The 13,087-nt window shown below is 31.6% G+C and overlaps 1 protein-coding gene across 1 annotated transcript in view; it reads left to right on the forward strand.

Moving 5' to 3' along the window:
- Positions 1 to 13,087, forward strand: part of LOC126776328 (neuronal acetylcholine receptor subunit alpha-10-like) — a 45,713-nt gene that overhangs the window by 12,367 nt on the left and 20,259 nt on the right. Inside the window, exons 3-4 of the mRNA XM_050499202.1 lie at positions 8,627 to 8,781; positions 9,321 to 9,504. Coding sequence (XP_050355159.1) covers positions 8,627 to 8,781; positions 9,321 to 9,504 — 339 coding nt within the window. The remainder of the gene's footprint in view (positions 1 to 8,626; positions 8,782 to 9,320; positions 9,505 to 13,087) is intronic.

The following is a 13,087-nucleotide window of genomic DNA, read 5'->3' on the forward strand; positions in this document are numbered from 1 at the left end:
CACATCAATACAAATGGGTTTGGTCCACTCAAAGTCCTTAGTCGCTACATATTTGCGTTACAGCGCTTCAAATTTGTAAAAAAGGTTTCTAAAATATTTACTCATGTCTGCCTTTGGGATTATCAGAACCACACAAAAAATAAAAATCCATCAGCCACATGTACAGGGCTCTCTAGTACCACGAGACTTCAAGTCGATTTGATTTATTATGTATGACTCCCTAAAAATATTGGCATTTTTGGTGACTGATTACACTTTCTATTTTTTCACTATGTTATCAACAAAAAAAAATAGTTATATACAACATTATTTATTTTAACTAATTATTTGTATACATGCAATCTTTTATAAGTTGCTTGGCGCAGCCGTCGAGTTTTTAAAAAATAATATTCAACTAGCACCGGCTCGAAACGTAGATTCTACTGTATTTAAATATAGAGTATGTATTATAAATGTGTAGCATATAATCTTTTTTTATTTTTTTATCAGCTTGCATAATGAACGGTTCCGTAGGCTTATTACAAAGTTTCTTTGTAAAATAATTCGTGTAAGAAAAATAAAATCGCACGAAAAATCTTCGAAAAGCTTTTTCATTCTCTGATGTAAATTGAAATGTTAAGCATGTGTAAACTTAAATAAAGATACACAGGCTGCATTCATTTACATAATGCGTAGTTAGTAGAATACCAAACCCTTAGATATGGCAACATTAAGTGATAGCTATTATTCCTGTGGTTGACAAGCCTTTTTGAAGAGAAGACTTTTATTATTTTATATATAGTGCTTAAATTTCACTACTGTACTGCGTTCGGTGGATATTTAAATCAATAGCACGGAATGAGAGTTGTAAGCTAAAATAGTGCTTACTTAGTGCTTGAAAAACTCAATGGTGCTTGCACGGATTTGAACCGTGACCTTCGTTCGTGACCTAAATTTTTTCATGCCGTTTTTAGGGCTCAAAAATTATGAGGATCATCAATCTTCTTCACAGCTACAGGGATGCAGTATAAAAAGTAATCTTTGTATAATTATATCAAGGGAATCTTGTTTCATGGTTCATTTATTTCTTAGCGTCTCATTTTTCAATTTAAGTTAGGCTGTTGCCCGTCTAAAATAACAAATTTTAAAATATTTCAAAAGGAATACTATGTATGTACTATATCCACAAAATAATCAACATTTATTTTAAAATGAATTAGATTTTTGATGAGAAATAAGCATCCAAAAGTAGTTACATTCGCATTTATAATATTATTATGATAACCATTCTTTATTGCAAAAGATTATTCTTTTTATAAAGTAAACAAAATAACTTTCTATTTAATGTAAAAATTTAAATTAATAAGTAATAATGTTTTTATTTTACTTATAAGTTAATTAATACTAACTTGTATTTAATTGTACTACATTAATAAAACTTACTTGGTGTAGGGGTTGTGCAAGCCGTACCACCGATTAAGTAACGGCGCTAAAGACCGTTAGTTTAAAATAAGTCTAGCCAGGTTATAAACTTTCGAAAATTTTTGAGGGTCCGAGGCGTTTTCTTCGCCCGTCGCTCGGCGGAATTCTCAGAAAGTTAGAGATCTTCCTCTCCCGTATATGATGTTCGATAGACAGTGTTGTATGTATGTATAGCTTTAAACCGTAAAGCAAATATCACCATAGTATATTCCTATGACGTTGAAATGTTTATATAGGTTATTTTAATTTTAATAGATAACCGATACCTAAATATATTTATGACCCCAAATAATTAGAACTACCGATTATACTTTCAATTTTATATAAACATTCAACCAACATTTTACTTCATTTATGGGTATATAACCTGTGGTACAACATCATTAAAAATATATATATATGAAATACCAATTCCATCAAATGAGTTTATCCCGTATTTTCCCGTAAATTCCTTCATTACTGTTCTTATTCAGTTCTCAGGCTACCTCTACGTTAAATTTCATTACGATCAGTTCAGTGGCTTAATCGTAATTAGGTTACAACATAAAAGTAGAGTCATCTTCGCATTTCATTTAATTTTTTATTTTATGATTTAATATCACCTCGCGGTTTCACTCCGTTCCCCTTACTCCACCCTCGTGAGTTGGAAGTGTGTATGTGCTTAATGTTAGTTATAGTTTATATCATTCTCAATAAAGACCTATCTAATGCATTTTTTTTTCCAAAACCATTTGGTAAATATTATAATTACCGCATTCAAACAAACAATTTCTAGAGATGAATAAATAAATATTCATATGAGGTTAACTGCTTCGTTGGTTTAGTGGCTGTATATAAGGCTGCAGATCCTAAGGTTCTGGGTTCAAATCTCAGATCGGGCTGATAAAAGTTTTTGGGTTCTTCTTTCAAAGATTCATAGTAGTGACTTGGAGACTGGAAGTTGGAGGCGTGTGTGCTCACAAACATATAAAGCGGATCGGATTGCTGTCCTATATGATTATAAGAATGAGGGAATTGGGAGCGCATCTGTGTTTGGGAACACACTTGTGCACTATTATATGTCCTGGGCAGTCGGCTCTTGTGATTGGCCGGCGTTGGCTGAAAACAATCAGCGGGATATCATTATAAAGTTGTAATCAAGAGCGTAACAGAAAATGAGTACAAACATTTTCTGTAATGCTATTGGTTAATAGTCAATACTGTATGTAGTATTGAAATAATATAAAAGATGATGATTTTTTATATTTATTTATTCGTTTAGTTTAATTTTAGTTTGTTTAAGTTGTATGGTTTTGTTTTTTGTGTTCGTATGTTGTTGTTGACCTCTCATGTGTATACAGATCATATCTTATATTGAAGACATCTTGTTTGATTTCGAGGGAAATTATAAATTTCCGCCTAACGCCTCTCCTAATATGATCAAATTTGATCAGAAAAAGCAATTTCAGGGTAAATATTTTTGTAGACAAATTCAAAGACAACATGTACAATCATTTGAATTTATACTTTTTGTTAAATACTATTTCTAGTTAATTGACATTAAACTCCGCTCGGCTATGTATTTTTTTCGGTTAATATTATACTGTATTCTAAGGTTATCCCAATTCTTAATACACTTCACTATGTATATAATTCTATTTCATTTATTATGTTTTAAGAGCGAACATTGAGCGACAATATCGTTGTGTAAGTACTGTTTCGTCACACTGAAAATTTAACAAGCCTTCAAGAACTCGAGTCTTCAGTGAAACTTTATTAAATTTCATTTTAACGAACGAAATCGATTTTAATATATATTATTTTTCTTAATTATCAATTAATTATGGGTAACAAGAAATATGATAATTCAATAATAGTTCATGAATATTTGTAGTTAACAACGGTTTCCTTTTTAGTAATTATATAACTATCGTTCTTGCATATAATCCTTTGTAAGATTTTAAAATAATGTAATTAAAAAAGTTGAGTTACTTTCTTATAATAATTATTCGAAAATGCTGCTAACTGCAGTACGGCTCTCACGCCGCAACAATAATAGTTAAACGTACAAACAGAATAGTTGGAAACTGAGAATAGTTAAAAGTTTCTGCCTACGATTACATTCATATAAGGGAAACTCTTTGAGTGAATGAAAACAGCATAGCTAAGTCTATTTGAATTAAAATGCTTAATTAAAAAACTCTATGTACAGACTTTGGACAATATTTAAAAGTTTCTAAACGGATTTTTAATTCTTAACAAAACTTATTCAACTTTTTTTTCTGAAACACAAAATAATATAGACGTGACGAAAGTATTACATAATAACTTCGTTTCAAAACCCGGTTAAATACAAAATTATTTACTTTGCTAGCAAATACGGGCGTAGTACATTGTAATTGGTGTCTGAAATTTAATAAAAGCACTTAGAATAAATTAATGTTCAGTATATAAGTAATATATAAAAAAACAATATCATTACAGAACCATCTATACGTCTTCGTAATGACATTAAATTAAACCACGTACACAATAGAAGCTTAAAAGCAACAATAGGAGCATGCATATAGTTTCCTTTATATTTGTATCGTATCGTTTCTATATACACAATGGAAAATAGAAATGAATTTCTTTTTTTGTCCACAAAGGCACATTTTCACTGCGAATGTCATTATCTTAGGGAAAAATTCAACAACAATTCAAAACAAGATACGGTATCACTATTAATAAAACAATACGGGATAATTTTAATTGATATATCGTAAATGTTCACAATTCTTATCATCGAGCTCCTTTACAGTGTTCAGTCTCAATATCTATATTAATTGGTCTATATTAATTTGATCAACGATTATTTTTGGAATAAGGTTAAGGTGAATAAAGGTTATACAAAAACCACGTTTTTAGCAACATAAGTCACAATTTGATGAATTAAAAAAATACATATATAGTCTATTCCAATCGCAATAGGAGTACCTAAAAACAAACTGTTAATTTAAATATTCCAAGTGATTTGAAAAAACTCAAATTTACATTCATTTCTGATCTTTCGAGATAATATGGGCCAAAGTTAAAAAAAATGATTTAACCTGGATCCATATTTATTTATTTATTTATTATGATATCAACACCAACAAGAAGTACACTAATAAACACAATTGAGTCTTTAAACATAACATAACATATATCTTTGGTTGTGATGGCAGTTCAAATGTAACTATGCAACTCTTAACTATGTGTTGAACGCCTATTACCGGACAAATAAAAGCTACTAATTAATTCAGACGTTTACATATATTTCACGACACAATACAGTCAGGAGAACACTAATATACATATAAATCCAATCACGTTAATTATTAACATTAGCATTAACTATAATTTAACATATCCGAGAAAAACAATTATATTAAGGGCGATGGAACTATATAACATGTGGAGGGTAATACAAGTAAAATATCACTGCCCGCTGCGACGATCGTGGACGGCGCGTAGGCACAAGCATGTAAAATAAAACTTTTTAACAACGCCGTCCACTCGGGTTTGCGTCGTAATTAATATTATTTGTTTTTTTAAATTTATACACATATTTTTTATTTATTTTTTATTGTGTGAGTGTGTGTGTGTTCTCCACATATCTATTAAAATTAATATACGTATAAAAACAATGAAATATATCGTTTCTTACTTTATCATTAATTCATTAACCCACTCATTCAGTAATTTCCTCCTCACTAGTTTAACTCAAATGTCATGTCAATTCAAGGTCAAAGCTGTCTATTTACCTTCTTTCCTATTCCCATTGGAATAGACTATAGACATGGTCCGAGGATATCCGTGGTCATATTCCACATGATCCTAAGGGGTGTTTAAAGAACCATACATTACACAGTATTAAAAAACATTATAACAGTAGGAAGCGATGGCTCATAGTGATAGCACACTAATTAAAATCCGCGTCCGTGATTATCTGTCTGTGATGATCATTCTCTTAGTCATTCTGTTAGTTAGTTAAGAAAGCCGCGAAAGGAAAATGCCTCTGACTTAAAATAGCAGGGGGAAAAATGACGCTTTGCACATCTTATCCTTCTACCAAAGCGTATCCAAGACAGGGGTGAGAGTGTTCTCAGTATTCTGACAGTTTGAAGAAATAGGAGTTCTTAGACCATCTAGTCCTTCTTAGACCATCGATACGTCACTGTAACATGTGTCATTAGCATGACGAAGAGGGAACCGCTGGCTTTTAGTGTGTTGTATGGCAATTGGCTTGGAGCCAAATATACCATCCTAAGTCGGGGGAATGTCATAAATAATGATAACATTTAATTATTAAGAAAACAACAGAGTAATATGTAGACTGATTAAGATGTATTTTAGAAGAAAATCAATCATTATGAAAGATTATTACTACTATGTGTATTTTGTTCTTCGCCGTCAAAATAAGTTCGTCTTCGTTCGGAAACTCTATATAGCGTTTAAATGTGGTTTAATTTAAAAACGTAGTTGTATAAATGTGATGAATTTATATTATTTTTTTTACAATTACACTGGTGGCGCGGAGCAACCAACATTACTCACAATTAAGTAAAGCTATCCTCATTCCTTTGTAGTGTGGAAACAAAGACAAGTTCTATCTTTTGCTAAATTTAACAAAAAAAAAAAAAAAAAGATGTCGTAGTGGAAACAATGTTATTATATTCATGACAGGTATAGTAATGTCAATTTTCGATCATGGCAGAATTTACTTACTTATAATTATATAAGAGTATATATTAAAGTTAAATAACGGTTTGTTTGTTGCTTGAACGTGTTTATTAAGATATTTTGAATATAGGCTATATACCGTCACGCTATGTCCCGTAAGGGCGATAGTTGACGTATAACGCGGGTGAAACCGGCGTTTCTGGTGATCGTATTTTAAGCTGGTCAGAAATAAGACACCGTTGTCAATATAACGATATTTATTCTCCGATATTATCTTAATACAAAAAAAAAAAAAAAAATTTGTTAGTTCCTCCATTTTTCTAAAAACCGCTACCATAACAGTTATCCTCTTCCATAATGACAGTTAATGGCCAGATGTAATTTTATTGTAAGTTATATCCAATCGACCGATACAGGCAATCAATGAAATGCTAACAGTATATACAAACATGTATATATATATATATATATATATATATATATATATATAATAATATATATTCTTAACCTCATTTTTTCTCTATCTAAAAACTAGAGCATGATTCGAGGATTCAGGACAAACCTTTACTTAGCAAGCGCCGAATTCTTTTTTGATTAATCATTTTTCGTCTCAAACAACGCAATTTTTTAATATAATTGTTAGTAATAGTAAATAATAAATTTTTAATTATGCTCATCATGTAGACGGTTTTCTCGGCTTAAAAACGTTAATTGACAGCTCATTGTGGGAAGTAACTTTAAACTGCTAATTAAATTAATTTTCGCCACACGAGCACAGTTGCGTAGCGTTGTTTGCGCGGAGCAATTTTGTGAAATGCGAGTCATTTTAGAGGAGTATTTCATCACGGGAGGAATTCTAGTTCGGTACACCTAAATTAAAATTATCGTGCATACAGTACGCTCACTTCATGCTCCAATCTAAACCGAATTATTATTAGACCCTCGAAATTTTATTTTGCATTAAAAGTTTTATTACCTCTTCCTCTTTATAAACTTTAGTAAGGTATTTCTTTTCATTAAATTTGCATATACCAACATAAAATATCGAAAATTATAGTAAATGCATGTATATTTTAATATTAATTATTTTATATATTGTGGAGAAAAAATAATAATTTGAATAATAAAATCTTGTATTTGTAACGGTCACATATGCTAGTAAACATAACATGTAAAATATTCATAAAACAATTAGATGCATATTAACAAAACTACTCTATAAGTGCTTTCTTAACATGTTAAGCCGCCCAAGGCAAGATTTCAACTCGTCGTCATTATTATGTTAAAATGAGAACAATGGCTTTTTAATAAAAATATATAAATATGTAAGTAAACTTAAGTGTTTCAGTTTTCGATAACATTATAAAATTGTTAATTATGATTACCCAAATGGTGGTAGTATGTTTAGTTAGTGTAAATATTAAACACAAATGCCGTCACGAGGCTCCTGGTAGATATGAAATATCGATAAATAAAGACATAGTTTCATTAATAAAACAAATATATTATTCTCATTATTATATATTTTTTAAAGAATAAAAGCTATGCTAAAGTTGTATGCTACTTTTATTTAGGCTGTATCCATGTTTTGTATTTTTCCCTTTGTGGTGTACAATAAAGTATAAAGTAAAGTACGCCCGTTTTTAGGAAGTTATTAATATTTCTATTTATCCCTCCAATTAAGCGTAAAGCTTGTGTTGGAAGTGGTTACGACAATAGCCCAAGGGTCCGGATCGAACCTGTATGTAACTTTTTACATCGTTAGTAAATTATAACGCTATTGAGGCTATATTATAAGCAATATATAGCATTATGTGTATTTAGTATACGCGCCACTTGCACACACATGACGGCATAAGAGAACGTCATGCCGTTTGCCGTTACATCATACGAGGCACACATACCATTAGATGTATCACATAAAAATATGGTTAGCTTCGCTCATAGACAATGATATAGTGTGTAAACCTAATACCGTCAATATGCTGCCAGCCAGGGGATCTAAAATCATTTCACAATTTTTCTTTACCTAATGTCATCATAGCACTTACATCTATTGTGAAATTTCTTTTACGACGTAAATCTTAATTTTCACATTAAATTAGTAAAAATAATAATAAACAAAATGACGCTCCTGATGCTGCTTATGCGAGAGTTGGAGGTGATGGCTAGCAAAAACTGGTTTATTCCGGTTTTAGTTAATGTAAATATTACACTACTACAAACGTCAACCGTAAATTGATAAAAAATATAAATGTATAAATATTACCGAATTGTATTTATACGACACATTTTATGAAACCTTATTAAATAAATTTATATTTTATATTAGGTTTCTTAGCATCGTTCTAACATTTCAGGTACAGTATTGAGCAATATGAGAGGTGTTATGTATATATGTACATATATCAAACTTTATTGTTCATCTCAGTGACACCTAATGAGAAAAAGTAAGGAACAAAAAATATTTTTTATGTCTCAGGAGGAAAAAGACCAGCTGCTGACGACAAATTGCTGGATTACACAAATTTGGACGGACCATCACCTACGATGGAACATCAGCGACTTTGATGGAATAAGCGTCATAAGGATACCGTACGAGAGAGTATGGAAACCAGATATTATATTGTACAACAAGTAAGTGCAAGTAATATTAAAGACAAAGAGTGACATCTTAAAATGAGCCCTTAATTATCTTATATACAGAAATGGATGTTGATCTGTTTAAGGTTAATAGAATACGAAACTGATTAACCGATTACCATAAAAATTGGCACATAGACGTATAAAAAATTAATGTAAAGTGATTTGCCATGACAATGGGTATTCGTAGGCATACAAATCTATTAAATGAATTGCCTTTTTAACACATTTAAATAAGTACTATGTTTTGAGTTAAACTTTATATATTTTTTATACACCGGATCGGGTATAATTTATGAATCTTTTTATTAATTTTGATTAATCTTTTTGCGTTGGCTCCATTATTACTGTGAGGCGCCACATCTCAATTTCATTTATATTGAACATTGAGAATTAAATAATAAATATCGATCGATATTAGTCCTTAGAACTAAAAAAACTGTTAAATATAATCCGTTTTATTATAATTGGTGAGAGTAACTGTTTTAAATATATATTATATTATATTATAATTGTATAAAATTGTATTTTAGTGCAGATCCAAACTATCGATCCGCAGTAATAAACACTAACGTGATCGTCAAGAACACGGGCGAGGTGACATGGCTCAGTCATGGGATATATGTGTCTGTATGTGACATCAATGTAGAACAGTTCCCATTCGATATTCAATTTTGTACAATGAAGTGGGCTTCTTGGACTTACGATGGATTTCAGGTAAGCCAATTAATTTGTTATATATATATTTATATACATGTTTCGAGATATTTGTTGCAGTAGAAATCAATGTAAAAATATTGGTTGGTAGTTGTCACAACGAGCTGCTGCATTATAATCATGAGTTCAATACCCACGTATATAGATTTTCTAAAAGGTATATAAATAATAGGTCGAATTACAGTCACGGCCGTCATTGTCAAGGGTTAGACAACTGTGCAGGAGATATTATGCGCACAAGTACGCTTTCTGTTGTAATCCGACTCGATTGGAGAGAGATTAGGCGAGTAACTAACGGCTTTACAAGTTTTCTGAAAAACGGTCGTGTAACAATGCCAATTTCCTAGCTCCGGGTTGAGAAATTCTTAGAGAAAATCCCAATAACTTTTTTGGCCCAGGCAGTCTGCAGCTTTATAGACTAACCATTAAACGAACAAGGTTCTAGTTCAGATTTGTAAAGGTCTGTGAGTTATTTTATTTCTAGTGGGATTTTTTCGTAAGCTGAGTGTGCATGGAACCCAAGTTAAATCAATTATTTAGAATTTTGATAAAATTTATTGTGGTAATATTTCTTATGTTAACAATTAGTATAATGTAAAAGAAAGTACGCGAACAATCACGTGGATGATGATCATGGAGATTTGATGGACATCATGATTACGATTTCAATATCCGCAGATAAAGCAGCTTATGCAAAGATACGAAGTACCCCATAGACTAATCGATAGTGCGGTGCTATTTAATGTGTATACACTTGTTTGTTTTAAACACATGAGTTCATTACTCAATACGCGCGCCCCAATTTGAGCACCAAATTAAACCCGTTCAGGAGAATAATATACCTGTTAATTCGATTTATAAAAATCATTCGGTCTTGATTTTCCTTTTTTAAAACTGGCATTACATTTTTTTTCTTATTTTCGTTAATAATGTTATATCATTCGATATTCAAATTGAGTTTAAAAAGTCAATATGAACTTGGAACTTGAGAAATTTCATTTGATTAGCCATAATAATATTCTTCTGATTCATCGAATGTTGACAATATTAGCAGGCATTATTGTATTTTTATTTGGCACATGGCACATAAATGTCATATTTAGTGAACTTCCAAGTTGATTTCCGTACAAGTTATTTTTACTAGATTCTTTAGTAGTAAAAATAATATTGTTGCCAAATTTTCAAGTTTACAGTCTTAGTATAGTTTCAGCGATGTCATTTTATGAACTATGTAATAAAAAGTCGTTCGCTCCTCAAAGTTTGATTTACGTCAAATCTTTCCTTCGTGGCTTTTGGACTACCTGCCTTTGTTGTTGTAAGCCTTTTTTTTAACGCTGGAAAAACATGTTACGCGTTTCCTCCATGAAAACAGTGGGGGGGGGGGGTATATGGGGCTCGCCGGTGTCCAAGGCGCCGAGTGCGCCCCGAACATCGGAATATCCACTAAAAAACCAGCGGTACCCAGCCACGGGATCGCTTTCGCATGGTACTGTGACGCTCTGATGGCCGGCCCGCCTATGCGGGTCTCCATTTTCAAATTGTTGCTTGTAAGCCTGAGTTAACTCAGTAGCTCAACTGAAATACGTGAAATTAAAAAAAAGTATTGTAAGTTATATTACTCTTCGTCTGGACTATTATACCAATTTATAATAACGTAGTCATTATTATATACACGACGAAAATATTGTTTTAATTTATAGCCACAGGAATTTATAGCACGAAATCAGCATTTCCCGTTGTATCATAATTCTGATTTTAGACGAAACATTAACCAACCAACCAACTTTTGTCATAACTGAAAGCAATGCTATGGATTTTTTGTACCCTTAGCTTAAGGCCAAAATGTTTCGACTACAAATGAAACAAAGATATAATTTGGACAAAGAGGATTCAGCTTTTTCGTTCGCCCCCTAATAGATTAATTATTGGAGACATCATTAGGAGTAGCACATACGAGTGTGCTACAAAAATACATTTGTATTTTCATAAAAATACTGCCTCGTCATTTGTCACACGTCATACTCGACATGTAGGTTATATTTTGGATCTACTAATAGGAATTCCGTGTCCAAAGAACTAAAACATTTCCAGGGTATACGTTTTAAACTACATTTATGCCCATATCTAGCGACTGTTAACAAATCCGTGGACACAGCAGTTCGATTCGAATAGAATAAAAAATATCATCCGTATATGAATTACCGTGGCATTGTATTTTATTTTAAATTAAAAAAAATTAAATCCCACCCTCATTTGTGTTTCCGTGCGGTATTTTCTAATGCTCAGTCTCTGTAACATATTCATCGCGAGCGAACAATATACTTCCACATTCGCAACGGTCTGTGCGGAATTGAAAACGATTGCATGGACAGACAACTTGTTTTCATTTATTTTATTGTTATAAACGCAGTATATGTCAACTTAACGCGTTATGCAAATAAGAGGGCTATTATACTGACGAACGTGAAACATTAAATTTGTTAACAGAATGTAGGTTTTACGTTTTTTAACTTGTTGCTATATAAATGTATGGAGTTGAAACTATCATACTTGTAACTGACCCCTCACGCTTGGGTGTTATTATTATTTATTTTTTTTAACTCAGATCCATTTTTAAATAGAAAAATACATTTACCTTAATAGCATTTAAAATAACAAAACCAAGCAATGACATCGTAATTTTCAAATAGAAACAGATTGTAGTTAACGAAAAAGGTAGTTCATTTAAAATATTAATGGACGGGAAGTATGCTTGATGGATTTTACCTTCCGTACCGATACTGTAAAAGTTCAGGGAAAGGGAATTTATGAAGAAAAAACAGTTTGAATAGTATTTAATTGTAAAAATGAGTCGGCATTTAAATTCTGTGGTATATTTCTAGAAGAGGTTCTATGTTTGCCTGTATGTATTTTATATGTTTACCGATTTTGCCTTCAACGATTTTAAAAATTATTTTCTCAAATCAACAAGACAAAACCTGACGAAGAGATCCTTTGAAAATCGAGGGAAATCCGCAAATTTTAAAGGCACGTACAGTGATATTTTCGGGTTTCTACGATACGGTATAATGTTTTTACTCGACATAGGGATCGACATATATACACTTGACCTGTAGCAAGTTTTTCTTTCATTTTTTTAGATATATTGTTAGCTGACTGGCAAATAGGCCACCTGATGGTAAGTTGCATCACCTTTTTACAAAAACGAATAAATAGGAAATTGCGCTAACCGAGCTGAAATAAAACATAAAACATAAAACTACCTTATTAGTGGTAGTACCTATAGTTAATCACAGAAATCGCAATACAAATTATTATTTTGCGCGATAATGTATATATATTTTTTATTTATAAAATTGGTAGGCGGACGAGTATGTGGACTACATATGTGGCAGAATTTCAGTGAAATTAGACACATGCAGGTTTCCTCACGATGTTTTCCTTCACTGTAAAGCACGAGATGAATTATAATCACAAATTAAGCACATGAAAATTCAGTGGTCCTTGCCCGGGTTTGAACCCACGATCATCGGTTAAGATTTACGCATTCATACCACTGGGCCATTTCGGCTTATTTGTAATT

Source organism: Nymphalis io, chromosome 1 (assembly GCF_905147045.1).
Source record: "Nymphalis io chromosome 1, ilAglIoxx1.1, whole genome shotgun sequence".
NCBI classification, from domain to species: Eukaryota; Metazoa; Arthropoda; class Insecta; order Lepidoptera; family Nymphalidae; genus Nymphalis; species Nymphalis io.